The 26,916-nt window shown below is 41.5% G+C and overlaps 1 protein-coding gene across 5 annotated transcripts in view; it reads left to right on the forward strand.

Annotated features, from left to right (window-relative positions):
* The window catches only part of SVEP1 (sushi, von Willebrand factor type A, EGF and pentraxin domain containing 1), a 459,579-nt gene that overhangs the window by 356,562 nt on the left and 76,101 nt on the right, over window positions 1-26,916 (forward strand). For 4 of the 5 annotated variants that reach the window (XM_040417268.1, XM_040417271.1, XM_040417270.1 and 1 more), the window contains 3 exons: window positions 1,337-1,553; window positions 8,712-8,867; window positions 25,450-25,513. In XM_040417268.1, coding sequence (XP_040273202.1) covers window positions 1,337-1,553; window positions 8,712-8,867; window positions 25,450-25,513 — 437 coding nt within the window. Of the gene's footprint in view, window positions 1-1,336; window positions 1,554-8,711; window positions 8,868-25,449; window positions 25,514-26,916 lie in introns of those variants that run through there. The other variant, XM_040417272.1, reaches the window with a different exon arrangement.

Below are 26,916 nucleotides of genomic sequence, written 5' to 3' on the forward strand. Positions count from 1 at the left end.
CTGCTCTCTGAACATGTGCAATGAAGCTGGTGCACTTGGTCCTTAATTTGTGCACTGTGCATGCTGGGAAAGCTAGTGCGATAAAGCTTCTCTCAGTGCTGACAGGAGCAATATTTCAGGAGAAGATCTGCTGACTTTGGACCCTTTTCACCACATCAATCATGTCAGAATGAGCATCATTAGAACCTAAATGTCATGACTATTCCCAGAGCAGACGCGTCCAGGTTACTACTCCAGGTAATTAGAATAAGACATGCTCTGGATTATAACCAATTATTTATATTTTTTTACAATATCCCTTTTCAGAATTGTTATGTACTGGCAAGTTTGTAAACCAGTTAAACAGGACAATGACAGGTTGATGGTGGTGATTTAAGGCATAAAATCCATGTTACAGGTTCACCTTCCAGGTGGCCTTTGGAGAATCAAGCAGGCACCCACTCACTGCTTCTGTGTACCCTCATACTTTCATGCTTCTCCTTTCAATTGTCCCACCAGTCACCACCAGTCCTCTTCTGCTGTCGCTGGCCGCAGGACCTTTGGTCATGCAATCATGATGTCATAGAAGGTCCTGTTCCTTTCTTCAGTTGCACACAAAAGTGAAAATTTTTTAATCAATTTTTGTATAACCACATCAGAAATAGCATGGTTCTGTGCAAATTGAAGAAAAAGCCCAATATAGAGTGCAGCCTGTGGCAAGGAGCTTAACTCTCCTCATGGACTGTGCACCCTTGCTTACATTCGAGGTGGACATGTTGGAATAATAGCATTTAGCACCATTTTTGTGTTCAGGTACATTAAAAGTGTTTGCACAATCATAATGTCATGCCCTGCTCGGACGGTGTGCGGAGGTCTGTCAGATTGGCAGCACGTGTCTAACCTTTTGTTTGTTTTGGAATCATGCTGGATCCGCCTTCCTTCAGGTGCTCTGGGTGGGGTCATTGGCTTAAATTGCCTTCACTCCCAGAGGGCCGTGCGGGTTATAGAATTCAGTCTGGCCTTGGATTCAAGGAAGGAAGGATTGTCTGTTCCAGCTCAGATAAGTTTGGTTTCTGTTTGTGTTGTTTGCGGTCTAGGCTATTTGTGTGTCTTCTGCCCCTTCTCCCCTTTCACCATCTCAGGGATTCTAGGGTTTTTTCAGTCCAGGCACGAGGACACATCATTCCTACCATCAAGGTCTGAATGTGGGCTTAGCAGCATAGGGAGAGAAGTCAGGGATGTGCTAGGAGGTGACCTTTCCCCAGCATCTAGCCTAGACACTTGTGTATTTGGTTGTCTGTGTATCTGAGATCCTGTCCGCCGTGACACATAATTTATTAAACCAAATATGTTACAGATGTGAAGATGGCTATATAATGGATGGAGACACAGTAACAAAAAGATGTGTGGAGGATGGATTCTGGTCAACAGAAGAAATTGTCTGTGTCCCAAGAAAATGTAAATTGCAATCAGATACAGTAAAAATCAAGGCAGATTATGATATAAATAGAACTGTAACTGTCGTATGCAAAACTGGTTATACATTGTCAGGACCAAGCACCTCAACCTGTATGGTAAGTACCGTATATGTTTTTATCTTATTATATAGTCTTATACAATATGGGGGTCATTTACTATGCTGAAATACGCCAAAATTAGGGGTATTTCAGGCACAGATGGCAGCGCAAGGGTTAGTTGCGGCGCTATCTCCGACTTTGCCCCGCTTACACCAGGTCTAAAAATGTAGGTGTGGGGGGGAAGGGGACGGGCCTGCAAGCCTGTCTCATTTCCCATTTTCTACACCTGTTTTAGGGGTAGAATAAGGTCTAAATGTAAGACTGCTTGGAAGCTGTCTTACATTTAGAACTTGTGCCTCTTCATAACTTCTGCGGATCCACCGCCAGTTTAGGGCTTTATTAAGTCCGGCGTCTAAAACGCTGGTCTTATTAAATGTGCCCATAGATACATAGAGAGATAGAGAAAGTAATCCATGGCACCTCCACAAGTAAAAAAAAGAGATGCGACTTTATTCACCAAAGCAACGTTTCGGTCCACACTGGAACCTTTCTCAAGCAGTGATCACTGCTTGAGAAAGGTTCCAGTGTGGACCGAAACGTTGCTTTGGTGAATAAAGTCGCATCTCTTTTTTACTCGGGAAAGTGTTGTGGATTACTTTCTCTGTGATCTATCTATCTATGTAGCTATGGGCACATTTATTAAGACCAGCATTTTAGACGCCGGACTTAATAAAGCCCTAAACTGGTGGTGGATCTCTATGATCCCTGGAGAACGGATCGCTCCAATAGCCGCTGGCACCCAACCTTTACTTGATTCGCTGTGCCGTTCACAAGTTTGGAATTGGTTTAGATTAATAGATAGGAACGGATCGCTCCAATAGCCGCTGGCACCCAACCTTTACTTGATTTGCTGTGCTGTTCACAAGCTTGGAATTGGTTTAGATAGATAGATAGGAGCGGATCGCTCCAATAGCCGCTGGCACCCAACCTTTGCTTGATTCGCTGTGCTGTTCACAAGCTTGGAATTGGTTTAGATAGATAGATAGATAGATAGATAGATAGATAGATAGATAGATAGATAGATAGATAGATAGATAGATTTTCAATCAATAAGAAAATATGACCATATTTTGAATTTTTTTGTGCTCATTATGTTGCAGATTTATTGCGGAGTTTCACAATGGATAAATTTGCAATGCATAGGACAAAATCTGCTGCAAATCCATGGCCAAAACTATGTAAAAAATATGCATGTAAAACATGTAGGTTTTACCACTGATTTGTTACAGATTTTCCTAAAGGTCATGGCTTTAGACTTACTCTAAAAGCCGCTAATCAAGTAAGATTTCAGATTCACAAGTTGTGGTAGTGTGCTGTGCAGCCAAAAAAAAGGCAGCGTTTTACCAAATTTTTCCATGGTTTTCTGATGTAGTTATTGCCAGGTGAAAAATGTAAAGCAATTTGCTTCACGAGTAAGGCTGGGGCTACAAAATAACATGTGTCGCATAACAGCAAGTTACAGAAAAGTTGTTTCTGTTGCGCAACTATTTTACCCACTTATCGACATCCGCTGTACATGTACAGTGAATGTTGGGTCTTTAAAGATAGCGCACACTCTGGAGTGGAGCAAGCACCATAGATGTCGGGTGCCTGCTGTTTCATACAGCAGACACCTGTAGCTAATGTTTGCGATAGGCGGTAATGCCGACCGCTGACATTTAACCCCTCACAGGCCGTGGTCAAATGTGACTACGGTGTCTGAGAGGGCTAAAATGCGTGCTTCCAGGCACAGATTGGGGACGGCGTTCATATATAATAATGAGCTGTACTAGACTTCAAAAGGATCCTGTTGGATGCCTTCCCCATCAGGAATGGCACTCGGCATGGTCGTCCTCTGTCCCCATACTTATTTATTCTGATCATGGAAACTCTTTTGCAGACTATTAGGGAACATCTGTGAATCAAAGGCATTAAAGTGCACATGTGCTCAGCCTTTGCTGATGATCTCCTGTTGATGGTCACGAATCTCGTGCAAGTTATGGATGTATTTGAGAGATTTGTTTTGTTGTCAGACTTGAAAATTAATTATACAAAATCGGAAACACTTAATGTGACCATGCCACCATGCCACCATGCCACCAGGCACTCTCTCTCACCTTAGGAGAGTGGATCTGTTCATTGGCAACAATCCCAAATCAAATACTTAGGTGTTCAAGTTAGTAATTGCCCATCAAGTTAATTACCTTCCCTTGTTGAGTAACATCAAATCACAATTAGATTCCCTAGCCATCCCTCTTATTTCCTGGATGGGGAGAAATAATCTTTTTAAGACTTATGTTTTGCTCAAATTATTGTATTTAATTAAAATGCTACCCATACCTTTAACAGAATCCTTCTTTAAGAAACTGAGGTCCATATTCATATCCTTTTTATGACGGGGGAAGAAACTGAGACTACCATAACCCAAAAAATTTCTATAGCCAATTTACTTATAGACTACTAGTATCTAGACTATTAAATCTCTCACCACTAACCAAAATTTTTTGAATGTTCTGTCCCGCTTCATGCCTGCAAAATTTATCCTTCTACTTATTTCTCCAAACATGACAGAGGTACCTCCAGGCTGGTATAGGTGTGGACTGTTGTCCACGGGAGAATTCTTGGAGCAGGTGGAGGCCCATCCAGATTGTCAGGACAAACTATTATCTGGAGGGCTTGTGGTAACTGGATTTTCTTCACACCTGAATCTATCCTTCTATTGATGAATATATAAAAAAATTATATTGTACTAATGTGATGTTCCTCTTCCGCTCCAAAATGCATTCCGTTCCGTTTGGTTGCGTCCCCATCGCGGACAGAAAAACGCTGCGAGCACAATGTGGTCATCAATAGTAAAAGCATGGACAACTCCTTTAATTTTGAGGGTAAATATTATTTATTGAACAAACTACCTTACAACATAGCATGAAAAATAAGGAATTCTTGAACACCATTGAAACTCAACGGGGGACGGATCCATTTTCTATTGTGTCAGAGAAAACGGATCCGTACCTATTGACTAACATTGTGTGTCAGGACGGATCCATTTTCTCTGACACAATAGAAAATGGATCCGTCCCCATTGACTTTCAATGGTGTTCAAGAATTCCTTATTTTTCATACTATGTTGTAAGGTAGTTTGTTCAATAAATAATATTTACCCTCAAAATTAAAGGGGTTGTCCATGCTTTTACTATTGATGACCTATCCTCAGGATAGGTCATCAATATCAGATCGGTGGGGGTCCGGTACCCGGCACCCCACCGATCAGCTGTATGAGGAGACGGCATGCACAGTGTGCACATGCCACCTCCCTTCTCTCTTCCTGTCCACTGCTGCTATCTATGGTCTTTGCCTTAGACAGCAGCGATCTGATATTGATGACTTATCCCAAGCCTGGACAACCACATTAATTCTCTAATTCCCCCATAAATAACTATCTCAGATGTGTACATTGTATAACCTGTGACAAGAAACCCTATTTTAGCTTTACATGTATCTCCTTCCCTTAGCTTTAGATGAATCATCTGTACATAGCTGATCGTCCAAGGAGCAAAAGTTGATAGGGTTGGGGTAGAAAAGACAAATATTGGTGGCTGGGTTAATTAGTATATACTTGAAGTAACAGTGTTTTTGAACTATAAGACTCACTTTTTGTCAGGAAAAAATGATTGCTTAAAAGTGCCTGTGTCGCAGTCAGGGTGCTCCAGCAGTGCCAAACCCCCCCTGACTGCTTCCTTAATGATCCAGCAGAGCACTCACACAGGACTTTATTGGATTTATAAGAGAGCAATGTGTCTGCACACTTCTTTCACTCCCTACCTAGCACCAATCAGTACGATCAGTGCAGGCAGGAGAGGAGGCTCAAAGATCATTCATCTCATGGAGAGATCAGGAAGAAACACTTCCCTCCCCATGCTGAAGGTCCCAAGGCAGGGAACTACATGAAAGCTTTGTGTAGCTAAAGGACTTTTGATGATGTCACCAGTGGGTGGAATGACACTAAGAAGTGAGCGCTGTACGGTATTGTACTGTACACTGCAACTTGTGATGGTCATACTCCTATCATGTGACCACATACTCCGTTGCTGTTTGTTTCAATAGTCAAAAGATGACACACTAGGGTTAAGATGAGCTTACTGTAACTTATTACCCCCTCTATCGTAGACTATTAAAGATATTGATCCTTCCTCTTCATTAAACTACCAGGAAAGTTTTATTTAGTAGAAATTATCTTTTTTCTAATTTCCTGTTGTCTAAACCTGGGGGATCATGTTATGGTCAGGTGCATCTTATAGTCCTAAAAATCCAGTACTTTCTGCCTAACAGAAACATAGTACATTTGCATCAAGTAGAATGACTAAAATGGTCCTTCACTTTTTTGCTAGAAACTGCTTTTTCCTTTTTTCAGATTTTATTTGTATTTATGTAATTATTTATTTAACATTTTACTATACAGTATTTACTAAGTAATTTATTAGCCCTTTTATGCAAAATGACGTACCTGTATGTCATAAGATGAAAAAAGGAATCTGTCACAAGCAAACTCCTGTCCAACTGTTTGCACAGACACATAGCTGTGGTTCTCCTCTCTGTGGTCAATCACTCTTTCACTGCTTTGCCATTGCCTGACCCTTCGAATCAAAGCAACCAGACTGGTCACAGAAATGAGTGGAGCTTAGGTGCAACAAGAGCAATGGTGACGCCCTCATTGCATCAAAGGCCTGATTTGCATATAAAAAAAAAAGTAGCATGACTCGGGAGGGAAGCCTCTGATCAACAAAAGAAAAAAATCATGTGTCTATACAAACAGCTTTCAGGTCCCAATTTTTTAATACAGCAGACACACACTGGAAGTGACCGGGAACAGAGAAGACTCTGATTCTGGTCATTTAACCCTCAGATGCTGCTGTCAATAGTGACCACAGCATTTGTAGGATTAGACATATTATGAGATGGGTTGTTGATTAATGAAATTACTCTGATTGGCTGATTGGAGTCGCAAAATATGGCAAATATGGCAAAATATGGCGATGCAAAGAAAGCTATTTTTAAAAGGTTTTTATATTTTAAAGTAGCAAAAAATAATAAAAACTATACAAATTTGGTATCGTAATCATACTGGCCTGCAGAATAAGACCTCCTGCACACGACCGTATGGCTTTTTCAGTGTTTTGCAGTTCATTTTTTTTTACGGATCCATTGTTCCGTTTTTTGTTTCCGTTGTGTTTCCGTTTCCGTTCCATTTTTCCGTATGGCATATACAGTATACAGTAATTACATAGAAGAAATTGGGCTGGGCATAAAATTTTTAATAGATGGTTCTGCAAAAATGGAACGGATACGGAAGACATACGGAGTACATTCCGTATGTGTTCCTTTTTTTTGCGGACCCCTTTGACTTGAATGGAGCCACGGAACGTGATTTACGGGCAATAATAGGACATGTTCTATATTTCAACGGAACGGAAAAACGGAAACGGAATGCATACGGAGTACATTCCATTTTTCTTGCGAAACAATTGAAATGAATGGTTCCGTATACGGACCGTATACGGAATGCAAAAAATGCCCCGTAAACGGTAAAAAAAACAATGTTCGTGTGCTGGAGGCCTAAGACTGTTATGTCATTTTGAGTGCACAATGAAAGCAATAAACACTAAACAAAAAAAACAAAAAAATGACAGAATTGCATTTTTTTTTGCTTCACCCCACAAATATTTTTTTACACAGTTTTCCAATACAGGCTATAGTAAATTAAACTAAATAGTGTTCAGGGGTTTTCTGTGACAGGGTATTGATCATTTTAGTTTCCCGTCATAGTACAGGATTGACTGTCTGTGTAACAGCCTACCAGTAGCCTTGCATGCTCCTGCAAATTTCAAAATTACCATTACGGATGAGCGAATCGACTTCCGGTGAAACATCCGAAGTCGATTCACATAATACTTAGTTAGAATACTGTACGGAGCGAGTGGTACCTTGGAACCAAACCCGAGTTCTGGAAATGTTTTTTTACAGTAGAAATTCATTTATGAAGTTATTTCCCGAAGTCTCATGAGACTTTGCGAAGTAATAACGTTGGCTCATAGGAGCCAATACATTCTAATACTGTACGGAGCGCTCGCTCCGTACAGTATTCAAACAAAGTATTATGCAAATCGACTTCGGATGTTTCATCCGAAGTCGATTCACTCATCCCTACTTACCATGTAAATTAGGGCTCATGCACATGACTGTTGTTTTGGTTCATATCCGATCTGCATTTTTTGCTGGTCGGATGCTAAATCAATCACTTCAACGGGGCTCCAAAGATACAGCACACCGTATGTCTGTCGCACGGCACCCGCAAAAAAAAAAAAGAGCATGTCCTATTCTGGTCCATATTTCGGACAGGGATAGGACAGCTCTAATATGGTTCTGATGTTCCGTTCCGCAAAATGTGGAACACACACGGCCGGTATTCGTATTTTGAGGACCGCAGAAACCTCTATGGCCGTGTTTATGAGCCCTTAATGTGCTGCAGGCGAAGAGACCAGTCCATTAGCTCATTAATTAACATGTTATGGTCAGGGAGGTGTTTAGGTCAGAATTTATGTTAGACAGTTTTGATAAATAAAAAAAATAAATAAAAAAAATATATAAAAATATCTGCAAACTTAGTATCCTAATCCAAATTCCATGGACAGCCTATAACCAGATTTCTCCTGTAACATCTGCAAGAAATCCACAGCAGATTTTTTTTTTAAATCTAGTTAATCTAACCCTAGCAAAGTGACCACCACATCACACTGACCGCCAAAGCACACAGATGCTGGTCACCTTCCCTCTAGTTAGGGAAGACTCACCCATGGCAGATTTTTTGCAAAAACTCTTGCAACTCATCCATTCATCTGAACAGAGCTTGCAGAAGCCTGCCACCAAAACAAGCACATTCAGATACGGAACTGATTTTCAGTTGAAGAAATTTTGGCAAAAAAATCTGCCAAATGTGAATATGCCCTTATTGTAAGGATATATGACTATTAGAATAGAAACAGTATATGCTATTGGAAAAAAAAGGCAACAGTATTAAAATTCTTGTAGTTTCGTGTAAACACTAATGTGCCCTGAAATAATATATTATTGTTCAAATCACAAATGCAGTTACTGAAATAAAATAATTTTATTATTTAGACAGATGGCAACTGGTTACCTCCTCTGACTGATGACGTATGTTCTCCTATATCATGTGGTCAACCTTCTGTTCCTGATCATGGCACAGTGTTTGGCACCAAATATTTCTACAAAGATACTGTTCTCTACCAATGTGATGCTGGATATGAAATACATGTAAGTACTTATTAATATTGCCACATTTAGTTTATTGTCATTAATGAAATGTAGCCACATGCATGAAGTATTTGGAGTGTTCAATATAGAGATGTGCAAACCTGTCAAGGTTCGTTTCAGTTCAGGTTCACCAAATTATATATATTTTTTTAAAGTTTGCTTTGGACCTGCATGGGGAAGGGCCAAACCAGATTGGCTCCAATTGCCCGGGAAATTGGTATATAACATCCTCTAGTTTCCTATGACACAGAATGTTTAGGAAAACATGTTATCTGTTTTCGTTCATTTTTTATGAATTTTTGCTTTTTCGTTCTCCCGTCCCTAAGCTCTTCAATGCAATGACAGCAATAGTAAATCATATCTGAGTGACACTGACATACATACCTAAGGGTTAACACATGTTTGACGGCATTAACATGCAGCATGTTTAAAAACACACTGCAGTCTCATGTGCTTTTTATACTCCAAAGCTTCCAAAAATTGTCCCTGTTTATTTTTCCGTTCCTCTGATCCGACAGAATCACAGAAAAATAAAGAATAAAAATGGATCCTGTATTTTAAGCATCCGTTATGCTCAGTTATGCACATTTAGCATCTATTTAGCCATTTCCGTCTGAGATCTGTTATTTTAGATGGAAAAAAAGTCCTGTTGAATCAGAAGAACGGAAAAATAAACAGGATGCTTAAAATACAGGATCTGTCTTTTTTCTTTATGTTTCTATTCTTCTGATGGATCAGAAGAATGAAAAAAAAAAAAAAAAAAACGTGATGTGAACCCTTACTGGTGCAGATGCTGTTTAAACACACAGTGTTATGGGATAAAAAAATGGCTTGTTGGGGAACCAATCATCCAAAAATGATGCTGTGACAGGGTCAGAATGCCTGCCCATACAACATGCCCAAGTGTTAATTGTCAGAAGAAAGAGTGGCTCGTGGTGAACAAGCCTAGAGAAATTCTCCCCTTAAAGGGAGTCTTTCACGCCGAATCACCCTATTAACCTAATAACAGACTTATGTCCACGGCATCCCCCCTATTAAAACTGTGCTTACCATATTTTGCATGCTATCATCGTTTTGCCGAAAAACACTTTTATTCCGTATGCAAATTAGGCTGTGAAGGTGCCCAGGGGCGGCCTTACAACGGCCGGTGCCCAGGCCCCTGGGTCATTTTCATACCAATCCACTCCCCCTCCGCCGCTTCTGCCCGCCCTTCCGCCGCGTCTGCCCTCCCTTGGTCTCTTCTCTATCCTTCCTCCTACTGTCCGTAATCCCGCGCATGCGCCGATGACCGCGATATAGCCGCGTGCGCATTGAATGACCACAGTCTGGCCGGGGCATCACAGTTTACTGTGCGCATGCGCCGGCCCCGGCCTAACTTACGTTCTTGCCGTGATCACAGCATCACGGCAAGAACGTAAGTTAGGCCGGGGCCAGTGCATGCGCACAGTAAACTGTGATGCCCCGGCCAGCCTAATTTGCATACGGAATAAAAGTGTTTTTCGGCAAAACGATGATAGCAAGCAACATACGGTAAGCACAGTTTTAATAGGGGGGATGCCGTGGACATAAGTCTGTTATTAGGTTAATACGGTGAATCGGCGTGAAAGACTCCCTTTAAATTGAGAGCAGCAGTAGTGCAGTGTGGGTATTAGTGCAGTGGGTATTAGAGGCACGGAAGCAGAAGCAGCATAGCATGGAACATATAAGGCAGTAGATTGGATAGTAGTAGTACTAGTAGTGGTGGTAGTAGTGTTAGTAGAGGCAGATACATAGTGTTAATAGTGATGGCAGTAGGGAATTAGCAGCAAGGAGTAGAAGCTGAGGCAATGGCAGCAGCAACCATATGGTACATGTTAGCTGGAAGGCAGCAGCATGTGTAGGCAGCAGCCATATGGAACATGTTGATAGACAGGCAGCAGCAGTGGCATGATGGCAGCAGTGACATGATGGAGGCAGCAACCTGCAGTTGTACAGAACATGGTGGTTGGCAGACAAAATGATAGTAGTCAGGACGGCAGGCAGGCAGACAGCAACAGTGACAAGATGGGGAATCGTCAGCAAGGTCAGATCTATTCATTGGCCTCAACCGTTTGGGTGTGAAAATCCTTCCCAATCCAGGTTTGCTTTATTTTGACCAAAGCAATGCTCTGGACACTGGTGGAGGACAACTTGGTTTGATTGGTTTTCCACACACCCGTGGCACTGAAAGCCCTCTCTGAGATAATACTGGAGGCTGGCAAGAAAGAGGAAAGGAAGCATACTGTGCCAGTTCGGGACACTGTTCCAGTCTGCCTGCACAGAAATTCTTGGGGTCAGGAAACAGGCCAGCGTGTAGGTAGGCCTGACTCTGGGCATTGAGGGTGGAGGTCTAAGCTTGCTAATTGCCCTCAGCCTGGAGCGGCATGTGAACAAACTGCTCCAGACTGAATTGGTTGCTGCTGTGGCATGATACGCCTGTCACTGCGTAAGCAAGAGAACATACAGCTAACCATTCTGGCCACCCTGCCTGAAAAACTGCTGCAAAGTTTCTTAAATTAATAAGGGCACAGTATACTTTTCTATTATAAAAGTTCCATTCATTACAGACTAGTGTACCTGACGTGCTGCTCTGCTTCATTTGCTGTTACATTGTAGTACACTCTGTCCTATTGCCCAACTGACAATTTTTATCTACGTATGGGAGCAGGTGATGGACTACTGCTGTTGGTGCAGGATTAAAAACTGTCAGACCTAGGGCAAGCTTGATAGTGGTTACTCTCTGTGGGCATCTCCTATTTAGGAATTCTTCACAACATTACTGACCGGCAAAATCATCACAGCATGCAAGCTCTGCAGGCAAAAATAAGATGCGGCCGTTGAAGCACAAATGTAGGAACTACAGCTCTCCTTCAACAGAAAATTGTATTACCAAGATGTGCACTGTATCCACATCTTTCGCCAAAGATCTGCTCAATGCTGAGTCATTTCTGCATCACCCCTGCCAGCACTACCACTTCAAGAAGCAAAAGCAGTAGCCAAACAGTTCACTGAGGATGATGGAACAGTTTTCTTAAAGGGTTTCTGTCTTTAGAAAAATGGTTATGTAGCTGGCTGACATTAGCGAGGTGCTAATGTCAGCAGAACATAACTGAGGCTCCGTCCTCCCGCCCCTGCGCCTTCCATTTTAGTATTAGATGCAGGCGTAGTGAGTGAAGGACGCTCGCCTGCGCCTAATACTAAATACCTACTATTGGGAGGAGACTTAAACTTGACTATGGATCACACTAAGGACTCCACCACCACATCCATCCCTAAAAATTTTTGCAGATTTCAGATAGCCCCAGCGGATCTGAGTGTGTCTGACATCTGGAGAGTTTTCAACCCAGAAGGCAAAGATTATACATATCACTATCAGGCAAACCTTAGACCACAATATAGGGTCAAATTAGGGTCGCTTTTGACCCCGCCGCCTCCAGCAGCTGAGCGTCCGGTTTGGAGCTATTCACTTCGGTGTCATCAGGACGCACCCTGCACCCTGGAAGTTGACGACAGAGCGGTAGGAACACGGGTTTCATTTCAGGTGCCGTGGAGCACTTTTTCTCTTTTTTCATCAATTATTTGGGTGCCGCCATGCACATTGACCTGTAATATCGCCGCTCTCATAATTTTATCATACTCATATATTGGGCCTATCTTTTAATTTCATTAGTAAAAGTTATGTTTTAAGATAACTAATAAACCACTATTTTTTGAGCTATTATAAAATATGCAACTCCCTGATGCAGGCAACTGCCCTTCCCCTGTAGGCCCAGGAGGCTCACATTACCATAATTCATAAGGAAGGGAAAGATCCGTTATCAACCAATTTCCCTCCTCAACACCGATCTGAAATAGTGGGCTAAACTGCTGAGTCATCGTATATCTAAATTGCTACCTGGCCTTGTAGGTGAGGAACAAGTGGGTTTTGTACCTGGCAGAGAGGGCAGACATAATATCAGTAGGGTATTACATGCAGTTTATTTTGCCAAAGGGAAGAAGACGCCTTTAGTCCTTTTAGGGACTGACGCCGAAAAGGCATTTGATAGAGTGAGTTGGCAATATATGCGTAGCACCCTGGAGTCCTTTGGCTTCCGTGTCAGATTCATAGAGGCAATTTTTTCCCTCTACTCTGCCTTCTCAGCACATATACTAATGAATGGAACCTTATCAGACACCTTTCAAATAAAAAATGGGACAAGGCAGGGGTGCCCTCTCTCTCCTACGCTTTTCATATTAACCCTAGAACGTTACTCCTAAAGTTTAGACAATCCCCCAACATAAGAGGTTTACAGTTATGGTAGGCAGTAATCATCACCTGCTGATGATGATTACTAACCCTCAGGAGGCCATACCCTATGTGTTGCAAGTCTTTAAGAGGTTTGGAGAGGTCTCTAACTTCAAGATAAACCTAGAGAAATCCGAGGCCCTAGGGGTGTCCCTATCCCCTATCCAACAGAGGCTTATTAAGGACTTAACCCCATTTAAATGTTCCACTAGTGCAATTAAATATCTGGGTATCTTGGTCTTGGCTAATCCCAATTATCTCTTCCAGCTAAACTACATACCCTTGTTATGGAAGATAAAAACCTTCTTATCCAACTCCTCACTACCCATGCTGTCCTGGCTAGGAAGGAAAAGTGTACTAACCACATACATTCTCCCACAATTATTATATATTCTACGCTCTCTTCCTACATATGTAGTAGAGTTAACACACATGCTTTCTGAGACGTGTTATCTAAACTAAATGCGTTAAGCAACCTTCAATTGCTTTTTAATGGCTTTTGTTTCAAGATAACGCGATGAGTTAAGAAATTTGAGTTAAGAGTTTGTGTGTTAACCCTGCTACAACCAAAGCATACAGTATGTCATCAAATTAAAGACGATCATGGGAAAATTCCTATGGGCAAATAAAAAGGCTAGATTACCCCTTTCTCTACTTACTAGGAAAAGGAAACAAGGAGGAATATCCCTGCCGGATATCTCAGTATATATCCAAGCTATCCAACAAAGATGGTTGGCTCTTTCTAACCCATACATGTAAGCATGGAAAAGGCTTTGCTAGAGAAAAATAGAGAACACTTATTATGGCATAACCCCCCCCCCCCCCACCCAATAGACAGGAGCTCACAAGAAGTACTATCAGCTGCTGCCACAAATCAACTGCACTCAACATTAGTGATATAATATCGTCATATATTCGTAAATTTCGAGAATTTGAGATTATTTTATTGAATGTGAAAAATCGGCAATGTAAAAATCACGTAATGCGAATTCGTAACTAGTGTTGAGCGCGAATATTCGAAAAGCGAATTTTTATCGCGAATATCGGCACTTCGAGAATTCGCAAATATTTGTAATGTAGTGCTATATATTCGTAATGACAAATATTATCATTTTCTTTTTTTCAACACAGTACACATCAGGTGATCATCCCTCCCTTCTTCTAGCTCGTGGGTCCAATGAGAAGGCTTTGTCACATCTTAGCAACATCCCTAGCAACCAATAGAAAAGTTGCCTGCCCCTTACTATATAAAAACCTCCCCAGCAGCTATTTTCTAAAGTTTATTGCAGTTATGAAAGAGACAGCCGTGTCATTGCTGTGCTCTGTGCTTGGTTGTATTACATTAGACAGTTAATTTATATATATAATTCAGATAGTTAAGCTCACGTGGGCCCTGGTGCAAGAGTTCAGCTTGGGCCCCCGTCCCTCAGTGCTTGTTGGCAAGGGGCAAACATTGAAAGGGCACCCCCTCATGCTAAATTCCTAACCTAACCGCTTCCCTCCAGCCAGAGGTTTAAATTGACCAGCATGCACTTTCTATAATATCAGTGTCTTATGTGGCACAAGGGTCTTTGGGCCCCCTCAGGCTCCTGGGCCCGGTAGCTACTGCTACCTCTGCACCCCCTATAGCTACGCCCCTGAGTGTAGGTTAGATTGAGCTATAGTGCAAGCAAAAATATATTGGAGCAGTCTATCTGCATATAAAGCTATTGTAATGTTCTGCCGTGCCAACCATTTTCTCCAGTCTCAGGAAACTTCTACCAGCTTGAAAAATGTAGCATAAGTGACCCATAATGCATAGCTAATTTTCGCAATCAAGAATATAATCTCGGATTCTCTAATTTGCGAATATATGACAAATATTCTACACAATATTCACGAAATATCACAAATTTGAATATTGCCCCTGCCGCTCATCACTATTCGTAATGCGAAATACAGGTGTGGGTCACTTTGGCTGCATTTTTCAAGCTGGTATAAGTTTCCTGAGACTGGAGAAAATGGTTGGCACGGCAGAACATTACAATCGCTTTATATGCAGATAGAGTCAAGTGCTCCAATATATTCGCGATTGCGCTAATCGGCAGTGATTAGAATATATTTTCTCACTACGTGCAACTTCACATTTTAGCAGGTCTGACTACAGATTACTGATTGTTGTGAACTTGACATTGCTTCCTTCTCATTGGCCCACAAGCACGAAGCAGAGAGGAATCATGTGTTCAGATGGAAAAAATGCTGAATATTCGATATAACAAATATATAGCACTATATTCTAAATATTCGCGAATACTCGAAGTGACAATATTCGCAATAAAAATTTGCTATTTGAATATTCATGCTTAACACTACTCAACATGAGTAGTAGGCGCTTATCTCCCCTAATCCCACTCCACATACTGCCGCATGTGCTCTCGGATCTTCCTGTTGATGAGACCGCAGTCTGGTCATCTGTCTCTGAGCTCAGATTAGGTGATCTATCACGCCTGACAGCGACCTCAGACCATTATGCGGCCCTTACAGGTTGACTATTAAATGAGAGGAATATCTTGCAGAATTGGGTCTTCGAGAGCACATGCACTATGTTCAAAAAATCCAAACTATATATTGCTACCTACACTCCCTCCAAAGTGTCTCTCTCTGATATATAAGCAATTGCTGAACAATCAAGACCAACAGACACCCGCATATTTGAAAGCCTGTGAGGAAGAGCTTAACATCAAACTGGACAACTCAAATAGATAATTTATATTAACCCATTCACATGGGTTTTCCAGATGCATTAGGGTCCAGGAAAACTCACTGAAGATCCTTACTTGATGGTACCGCACACCAGAGTTTCTGCACAAAAATAAACTTGCTTCCCATTGGAATATTGCCCCTGCCGTTCATCACTACTCTCTAATAACAGCATGGTCACAGACAGCTGCAGCAACACAGGGCATCAGCAGATTGCAATGTAACTCAATGCTTTTATATGTCGGGTTACACAGAGCTTCCCGTTACTGGCAACTATGACTATACCATAGCCATATATGTCACTGTCTATTTGACATTACTAATGTTCTCTTGGTGTTAAAGATCTTAAAAGGGGTTGGATACAGTGCTAAGAGAACCCAGGAGACAGTGATCTACAGTGTCAAATGGTATAGAGAGATCCAGAAGAATTTATACTGATTCATTTCATTTGAACCCAAAGAAAATTTCAAGAAATTCAGTCATTTCTAAACAGAAGGCATTTTAAAGTATCAAAATGCTGCCTAATTTACAGGAACAAAAGCTATTAAGTGAGCGCCTGGCAAATATTGTAATTGATGATAAATTACACTCATGCATATTTCAAACAAGCAAAACGGATCATAGAAACACTTCTGAGAAAGTGAGCTATACATCTGCTTTCAAGTTTCATAAAAATGCACTATGAAATTGTAGCTATTCAAAGGAACTGTGATTTCTCAAAGGAAACAAAACATGAAGGTGGACGTGGATCTCAACTGTGTGCTGTTTTTGCAAGTGTGCCATGGTCACCGAACAGTTATCAATATGAATGAATTAATAAAGAGAAACTTCCATTTCTAGAAAAATATATTTCAATAGTCATGAATACAAAAAAGTTATTTAGCATCCTAAGGGCTGTTTCACACGAATCACGAATGTGGGTGTGTATGATCCTCCATTCTGGACTTGCAGGAGCGCGCATCATCATCATGATTTATGATGCTATGTGCCTCTGCTTGACCTTACATAAACCTGTCACTATGATTCTGTAGAAGTAAGGTCAAGGAGAGGCACACAGCATTATAAATCATGAAAATGTGGTGTACTCCTGCGAGGTGAGCAGTGTCCGGAACTGTCATGATCAGTGTGGTGGGGAAACTCCACACTGAACACAAGAGGGAAGGGGAACAGTAACTGGGCCTGGAAACTAGGGAAGAAAGAGGTCACCTCCTAGACAACCCTAATCCGGGCCCTGACTAACTATCAATATGAATAGACCTTGAAGGTAGGAATATTCATAAGCAGGATACCTAGGCTCTGATTTCTTTATAATGCCCTGGAATAAGTATAGGGCCAGAGACAACCCATTCCTCCCCAGATGGACGAATGGAAGTCTCTGTCTCAGGCCCAGATACAACAGGGAATATAACAAATACAAACAAACGGGTGTCACGGTCATAATGTTGTTTGACCGTGACGCGGTTGCCATGCAGACTGTTATTGGCAGTTTGCATGAGCACTTCTCCTTTATGGTTTGCCTCCCTGCTCACCAAGAGCAAGGGGTTCATCTTCTTGCTAGTGGGGATTAAGGCGTATCCTGGGTGTGGCCGCAGGCTTGATATATACCTGTGGCTTGCTGGCTAGGTGCAGTTGTACTACAGCCTTGTTTGGTGTTGGAGCTTTGCTCCTTGCCTGGGTGTTTCGGCCCAATCCTTGAGGGCCACCTTATGGAACATAAATTGTTCTCCCTCATGTACCCTCCATGTACCTTTACCCTCACTTGTTGTATGTGTGGTGTGGGTTTATGTTCTGGGTGTGTGAAGCGTTATGTTGGTTGTTACATGTCTGGGCTGTTATTGGTGTTGGTCCCTGCATGCATGTTATACGTCACCCGGTATGTTGATTCCTCCGGAAGGGGGTTGGTTTCCTGGAGGGGTGAACCATTTGCCAGGTGGTGCAGTTGCTAGAGTGCTGGTTCCTATGTGTCATTACATACTGCATCTATATGGTGTTTGGATTGCTGTGCATCTGTTTGGGTTCTAGTTAACTTCTGGTGTGTTCTTTGTTGGTTTCTTCCAGCTGCTGCGGCAGGTAAGTGACCAGGTTTACTGTTGTTTTGGTTCAGTTGTTACTGGCCACTGGTTACTTGCCTGTCTTTTTACTGGGTGTGCTTTCCCTCTGTTGATAGGCCTGTGGAGACATAGAATGTGTAACATATAAACATAGAATGTGTCGGCAGATAAGAACCATTTGGCCCATCTAGTCTGCCAATGTGACTTGGATGAACCTGGTTGTCTCTTGTCCCTGTCTCCTAACCTCAGGGATATTCAGAGATTTCAGGGTTCTGAGGTTACAGTGTATGGGCCCTCCTACCTTAAGGGTCGGCTCATTCAGTTAGGAGAACAGGGCCAGATTTATGGATGCTATAGGAGGTGACGAGCTCCCTTTTCTTGGCAGCCTGGTCTAGCTGCTACCCTCTATCCCAGCATCCAGGCTTAGTTGCTACCTTTTATCTCTGACATTGTATGGTGAGGGGTTTTCCCCACTTTCCATCATGACAACGGGACACTTAACTTCTGTAGAGATGGAAGAACAGGAACACAAGAGAGGGTCTCACACCAGCTCAGCCAAACCCAAATGAAGCTATCAACCGGATAGTCAGAAGGGTGGGGCGAGACTATAAAGGGTAGAAGTGATGACCACTGAGCAACAGCTGAGCAAAGGGAAGTGGTCATTAACCCTATCAACACTGAATCAAGAGAAATCAAGGAGGTTGTTAGAGTCCTCCACGCTCAGCCAATCTCCTTGATTTCCTGACATCAGTAACCTGAAAGGAATGAGCAGTGTCCGGAATGGAGGATCACGCTCACAATCAGAGCGCGATTCCCACAATGGACTCGCTCGTGTGAAACAGCCCTAATGCTCAGTGCACACCGCCACATTATGGATCTGTGCAAGAGCTTGGAAGGGATCAGATCCCATTCTCGGAGATCAGGAAAGTTCATTCCCTTACAATTAAATGGAGAAGGCATGCACTATGTTCCAAGTAATTAAATGGAATCTCAACATAATTTTAGACTATCTGCTGTAATACATGAGAAGTAATGCTGACAAAGAGTCCAGATTGCTACATTTTATTTTCCTACTGCACCCCACTCCCCCGCTTTTAGCATTTAAGGTTGACCTTAAATTCATTGTCAGGACTCCTGTGCATGCGCACAGGAGTCCTTTCCATTATGTTTGCATAGCACCGCAGTCTGGATTGTATCCTTCAGTCCTACTGTTCCACATGCCCGTACTATCAGCACAATAGAGACATGAGGGACAGTAGGTTGACTTTAAATTCATTGTCAGGACTCCTGTGCATGCACACAGGAGTCCTTTCCATTATGTTTGCATAGCACCGCAGTCTGGATTGTATCCTTCAGTACTACTGTTCCACATGCCCATACTATCAGCACAATAGAGACATGAGGGACAGTAGGTTGACTTTAAATTCATTGTCAGGACTCCTGTGCATGCGCACAGGAGTCCTTTCCATTATGTTTGCATAGCACCGCAGTCTGGATTGTATCCTTCAGTACTACTGTTCCACATGCCCGTACTATCAGCACAATAGAGACATGAGGGACAGTAGGGAAATAAAAAGTAGTAATCTTCTGAATTCACGTATTATAGCAGATTGTTCAGAATCATGGTGACAGATTCTCAGTATCTTTTTATTAATTTTCAAAAAATAAACTGACAGCTGGTACAGTCATACAGTACGTGTGTTCAATAAAACAATAAAATACACTCATATCATTAACATATCATTCTGTTAAGTAACTCCTCGTAGAGACAGATTGATAAGAGAAGTATTCTACTAGAGAATACTTGATCTGACTCAGTATCTAATTATTGAGTGACTGCAATTATAAACCTTCCAGTCAGAACAAGATAGGAAAGGTAGGAGAGGGTATAAGGAATGCAAGGATAGGGAAGTTAGGGCAATTGGGGTTAGTGTTGCTAGGGGCATCACAGGGTAAAGATAGTCTCTGACAATTTATTATGGAAAAAGAGTTTTCTGGTAAGATATCAAGTCTGCCCAAACCTTTAAGAAACTGGAGTGTGACCTGGTTTCCCAAGCTGACAGCTCCTCCATATGGTATATGTGATTCAACTTATGCAACCACTGCAGGATTAGGGATTTTGCAGCGGAAATCAAATATTAAAAGATACCACTGAGGAAGGGGCCACTAAGAGCCCCGAAACGCGTCTGGTACTGGACCCCCCGACTGGACCTAAGGACCACCAACCTTTGCAGCTTCGCCCCTTCTTGGAGAAAATAAATTGAAGGTGGAACGCATATCTGCAGAGCTGTGGAATACAAAGATACTACTGGCGCCAGTAAGTGTGGAACTTTGATTGTTCAATTGAAAAACAGCTTGTTGAAAACTCTCTGTGAAACCTACTAGGAGTTATCAAAGACTATTCCATTGTGAAGTTGTGGCTCACACGTACAAGCGGAGATCATACCCTGACTATTACGCGGGACGCCGCGGATTGCTGATCTGAGCCGCCTAAGTACATTTATTATGTGAGTAGACTATAATACAACTGACACATTATCCATTTGGAAATTAACGCTGTTACTTTGAACTGTGCGAATATTTGAATTCAGGACTATTCGTCTTTGTAAAAGATCTCAGGATATCGGATCGACTATTTCATCCGTCCTTTTTGTATATGGCACACTTCTGATATTGGACTGAACATTCGGATAGTTTTGGACTGTTTTCGTCCTCCATATATGCGGACTATTGGTCATATGCGAATTACTGATCATATCTGACTCTTATATATATAAAAAAGGTCCTTTTACCATTGTGTTACAGTGATTATATTTATATTTTAGATACTATTATTGATGTGTATGAATGTGTGTTAGAATATGTGTTTTTAATTATATTATAATAATTGATTTTAATTAATAAAGCACCACGGCTACTAGATATAGTGAGTGCCCAGCCCTTTTCTTTTGTAAAATATTAAAAGAGTTTACGTTTAGTGTGGGGAATGTCTTGTAGTCTGATATTTAACAATACAGAGGCAGGGAAAGGGATCTTATTCGGGGAACACATTTGCCTGATCGTCACAAGGATTTCAGTTCAAAAAGGCTGTATCACATACAAGACCACCACATATGAAAGTAGGGGCCTTGTGACTGGGAGCATTTCCAGAAGATGTCGGAACTCAGAGTTTTCATTTGTCTGAGTCAGCTGGGGTGAGATACCACCTGGTGACCAGTTTAAATGACGAGTTTAAATGAGTTCTTCTGAAGATGTGTACAATGAGAGATCTCATGAGGGAGACGGTATAATTGTTTTATATCAGGCTTTGTTCATGTTATGTCAACGTCTTTGCCCCAGTCAGACATATATCCTCTGTTATGTGGGTGTTTCATCTGTTGGAGAATGTTGTATATCTGTGACATTTCTCTGATTGTAGTTGTTAACCATTGCAGAGTTCTTACAAAAACTGTTTATAAGAGTACAACCACACAGTCAGGTTTTAGAAGCCAAAACGAGGAGTGAATTTAAAAAGAGAAGAAGTTGGTCCTGTATACCTTCTTTACTTTTTTTGCTTTCCAAAAGAAAAACAATATAAAATATTGTAATTTGATACCTTTTAATGGCTAACTAAAATAAATGATGTTATAAGCAGTGATGGTCAGTTCGCAGTGTTCGCCAGCAAACACATGCAGGCTGCCATCTTTAGTAAGGTAGACTCACCCGTCCGGCGATGCACAGGTAAGCCCTTACCTGTGCCGGGAGCCGGTCTGAAATCAAATGCAGTCACCGGGAGCAGGCAGTTCCGAGAACAGCCCGATGAAGGTCCCCGGCGGCTGTTCTCGGAACTGCCTGCTCCCGGTGACTGCATTTGATTTCAGACTGGCTCCCGGCACAGGCACAGGTAAGGGGTTACCTGTGCATCGCCGGACGGGTGAGTCTACCTTACTAAAGATGGCAGCCCGCATGTGTTCGCTGGTGAACACTGCAAACTGACCATAGCTGGTTATAAGGCAAGCTTTCGAGACTCTGAAGTCCCTTCTTCAGGTTGGAAGGGACCTCAGAGTCTCAAAAGCTTGCCTTATAATATCATTTATTTTAGTTAGTCATTAAATGGTATCAAATTACAATATTTTATATTGTTTCTCCTTTGGAGAGCATCAAGACTTCTCACTACTTGCTAAAATGGTACCAAACCTTTTTCCTTTCCTTTCCAAATCCTGATTTTGGCCTCCAAAACTACATCCAGAAACCTGATTGTGTGGCCGTACCCTAATGGTTTTGCAACTATACAAAACATATTTTTTCTGGGTAAATTGTTGTATGCCCTTTAAAAACATCTATTCTATTCATGAAAATGATGGCAACTTTAACCACTTCCAGGCCATTGGCCCCCTTCCTGACCAAGCCTAATTTTGTGAGTGTGACATGTCACTTTATATGGCAATAAGTTTGGAATGCTTTTAGTTATCCAGGCCATTCTGCGATTTTTTTGGGACACATTATATGTCATGTTAATATTAAATTTAAATCAATATATTTAACCTTTATTTATAAAAAAAAATCCAAACTTTTTTGAAAGTTTTGAAAAATGTACTTAATACCTTATAAAATAGTTATTAATTAACATTTACCATATGTCTACTTTATGTTAGCAACTTTTTGGCAATCTTATTGAATTTTTTTTAAAGATGTTAGATTTAGAATTTTAGAAGCAATTTTTTACATTTTCAAGACCAATTCAGTTCCGAAGTCACTTTGAGGAGCTTACACAATAGAAACCAGCCATAAATTGCCGCATTTTAGAAACTACACCCTAAAGTTATTCAAAACGGATTTTAGAAATGTTATTAACCTTTTAGGTATTCCACAGGAATTAAGGCAAAATAGAGTTGAAATTTCACTTTTTTGCAGATTTTCCATTTGATCAATTTTTTCCTGTAACACATCAAGGGTTAACAGCAAAACAAACCTCAATATTTATTACCCTGATGTGGTCAAAGCCTGCTGTATGGCCACATGGCAGCACTCAGAAGGCAAGGAGCACCATATGGTTTTTGGAGGGCAGATTTTGCTAGAATGGTCTTTGGGCGACATTTGCATTTGAAGAGTTTCTGAGGTACTCCTACAGTGGAAACCCCTGAAAATTTAACTCATTTTGGAAACTACCCCACCCAAGGAATTTTTAAGTGGTGTAGTGAGAACTTTGACCCAACTGGCATTTCATAGAATTTATAAACACTTGGCTGTGAAAATGAAAAATTATGTTTCATTTTTACAAGAAAAAGTTTTTTTGGGCCCAAACTTTCTTTTTCACAAGGGATAACAAGAGAATATCATCCCACAATTTGCTGCCCATTTTCTTCTGACTACAGTAACACTCCATTTATGGTCATAAACTGATATTTAGGAGTATGTCAGGGCTCAGAAGGGAAGGAGCGGCATCTGGATTTTGTGACATGGAATTTAATGAAATGGTTTTAAGAGCCAAAACTTTTTTATTTTTTGTTTACTTTGCTATGTGAGAGCTCATTAATGCAATTATCTAGTCAACCAATCACATGGCAGTTGCTTCAATGCATTTAGGGGTGTGGTCCTGGTCAAGACAATCTCCTGAACTCCAAACTGAATGTCAGAATGGGAAAGAAAGGTGATTTAAGCAATTTTGAGCGTGGCATGGTTGTTGGTGCCAGACGGGCCGGTCTGAGTATTTCACAATCTGCTCAGTTACTGGGATTTTCACGCACAACCATTTCTAGGGTTTACAAAGAATGGTGTGAAAAGGGAAAAACATCCAGTATGCGGCAGTCCTGTGGGAAAAAATGCCTTGTGGATGCTAGAGGTCAGGGGAGAATGGGCCGACTGATTCAAGCTGACAGAAGAGCAACGTTGACTGAAATAACCACTCGTTACAACCTAGGTATGCAGCAAAGCATTTGTGAAGCCACAACACGCACAACCTTGAGGCGGATGGGCTACAACAGCAGAAGACCCCACCGGGTACCACTCATCTCCACTACAAATAGGAAAAAGAGGCTACAATTTGCACGAGCTCACCAAAATTAGACTGTTGAAGACTGGAAAAATGTTGCCTGGTCTGATGAGTCTCGATTTCTGTTGAGACATTCAAATGGTAGAGTCCGAATTTGGCGTAAACAGAATGAGAACATGTATCCATCATGCCTTGTTACCACTGTGCAGGCTGGTGGTGTAATGGTGTGGGGGATGTTTTCTGGGCACACTTTAGGCCCCTTAGTGCCAATTGGGCATCGTTTACATGCCACAGGCTACCTGAGCATTGTTTCTGACCATGTCCATCCCTTCATGACCACCATGTACCCATCCTCTGATGGCTACTTCGAGCAGGATAATGCACCATGTCACAAAGCTCGAATCATTTCAAATTGGTTTCTTGAACATGACAATGAGTTCACTGTACTAAAATGGCCCCCACAGTCACCAGATCTCAACCCAATAGAGCATTTTTGGGATGTGGTGGAACGGGAGCTTCGTGCCCTGGATGTGCATCCCTCAAATCTCCATCAACTGCAAGATGCTATCCTATCAATATGGGCCAACATTTCTAAAGAATGCTATCAGCACCTTGTTGAATCAATGCCACGTAGAATTAAGGCAGTTCTGAAGGCAAAAGGGGGTCCAACACCGTTATTGTTTTTTCTATTTTGAACAATTTTTGTATTACTTAATTAGAGAAAAGGGTGCATTTTTTACATCTGTGTCTTTTTCTCTTTTATAAAACACTTTTTTTTTTTTTATATGTTACACTTTGTCTCCCCCATAAGGTCATACAAGACCCAGAGAGGCTTACAACACTATGCTGTAAAGCCTCACTGCATGACTGATTGTAGTATCAGGAAGACCTGGCAGCTCCTGCAGTCTCCCGACCCGGCAGTCACATGACCGCCAGGCCAGAACAGGAAGCATATCACATATCGCTTCCTTAGCTGTATGCACAGCGTTTCTTCAGCACTGTGTATACAGCAATTCAGAAGGCAGGTCACTGACATCAGGCCCCCATCACAGCAGCTGTGCAATTAGTTTCACAACAGCTGCGCTGGGAGTTGTAGTTTCACAACAGCTGGAGTGCCGAAGGTTGATGCTCCCTGTTTTAGAATGTCCATTCATAGATCCCAGTTGCACACTAATTGCACAGCTGCTGTGATGGGGGCCTGATGTCAGTGACCTGCCTTCTGAATTGCTGTAAAACATCCATTCAGATACAAAATCCCGACCCCAGGACGTTTATAGTCTGTGGGCGGTCGGCAACTGGTTAAGTCATGCCTGTATGAAGCCATAGACGGGATAACCAGAATCGTAATTAGCGGCAAGGTCATTTGCTGCCACAGAAACAGCAAGCAATGGGTTTGCATCACAGGTTAGTGAAAGCAATACATTTCAAAGAAGGAATTTTATTATATTTGATATGCTGAAAATTCTAACATATATTTTGACATTTTTATATTTAATAATTTTGTGTTTTCTTTTTTAGGGTTCAATTGAAAGAGTGTGTGAGGCAAACAAATCATGGAGTGGAGTGGATCCTCAGTGCAAAAGTAATATGCTATATTGCAATAACAATTGTTATAGTGTCTACTTGAAAGAGTATTGCCTACATCCCTTGGTAGATGCTTACGAAGGGAAATACTGGCTTGCCTATTAGGTATCAGGCAGATGGGAGAACCTTCACAGGGTACTACAGAGTCATAGACATTGAATGCTGCCTTATAGTGTCTCCATTTGGCACCATTAAGCAGGTATTCTCTTTTAGAATCATTGCTTAAATGGCATTTATCATGTAAAGAAAGTTAATAAAAATCACTTGTTAATGTATTGTGATTGTCCATATTGCCTCCTTTGCTGGCTTCAGTTTTCTATCACATTATACACTGCTTGTTTCCAGGTGTTATGACCAACCTGCAATCCAACAGTGGTGGCCGCGCTTGAACACCATAAGAAAAAACCTCGGCTCTTGTCCCAGCCACGAGAAAGGCTGGTGCAATATGGACAATCACAATACATTAGTGTATTGTAAGTGTCTTGTATTAACTTAGACTACATAATGAATGCCATTTGCCCAAATGAAACAACCCCTTAGTGACTAGCCTGTTTTGGGCAAGGAATTTTTTTAATTTTTTGATTGTCACATTCCAAGAGCTATAACTTTTTTTAAATCTAACTGTATGCTTGTTTTCTATGGGACAAGTTGCACATTTTGGGCTACACATATCTCATTGATTAACCTTTATTAACTCTTTCTGGGGGGGCAGCAATACCGTCATTGAATTTTAACATTTATCCTTTTGCGACATTCACTTTGCAGCATAAATAAAATGCTAACTTTATCCTCTGGATCAGTATGATTACAGAGACACCAAATGTTTTTGCATCGACACATCCCAATACTCATAACTTTTTATTTTTCTACAGAGCTGTGTGAGGGCTTGATATTTGGGGGACCTTTTGTAGTTTTCATTGTTAACATTTTGGGATACTTGAGATATGTTGATCACTTTTTATTCCATCTTGTTCGGTGCAAATAAGGGGAAAAAAAAGCTATTCTGGTATTTCAGGAGGGAGCTTGACAACACAGGAGATCCACCTGCAATAAAGAAGTGATCCCATGCAGTGCTCCATTTCTCTTATCTGGGATTTATTAACCTGGCTGCAGAAATGAAATCATGTTGAGAATACGTGACTGTTGCAGTCGATCAGTGGCCTCACAGGGGCATCGAAGAGGCCAGTGATTGGCTGCAGCAGCCATATGTTGTCAACTTGATATCAAGATAAAGAGATCCCAGCTAGGAGAACCAGAGCAGCTGTGCAGGATCTGCCAAGTAAGTAATTATCATTTCTTAATTGCAGGCAGATCACGTGTCTCATCTGGTTCCCACTTTAGCTTCCAAAGTAAGTGGAAACACTTAAGTTTCCAAAGTAAAATGACAAATCTGAGAAAAAC

The sequence above is a fragment of the Bufo bufo genome, chromosome 2, assembly GCF_905171765.1.
Source record: "Bufo bufo chromosome 2, aBufBuf1.1, whole genome shotgun sequence".
Taxonomy (NCBI): Eukaryota; Metazoa; Chordata; class Amphibia; order Anura; family Bufonidae; genus Bufo; species Bufo bufo.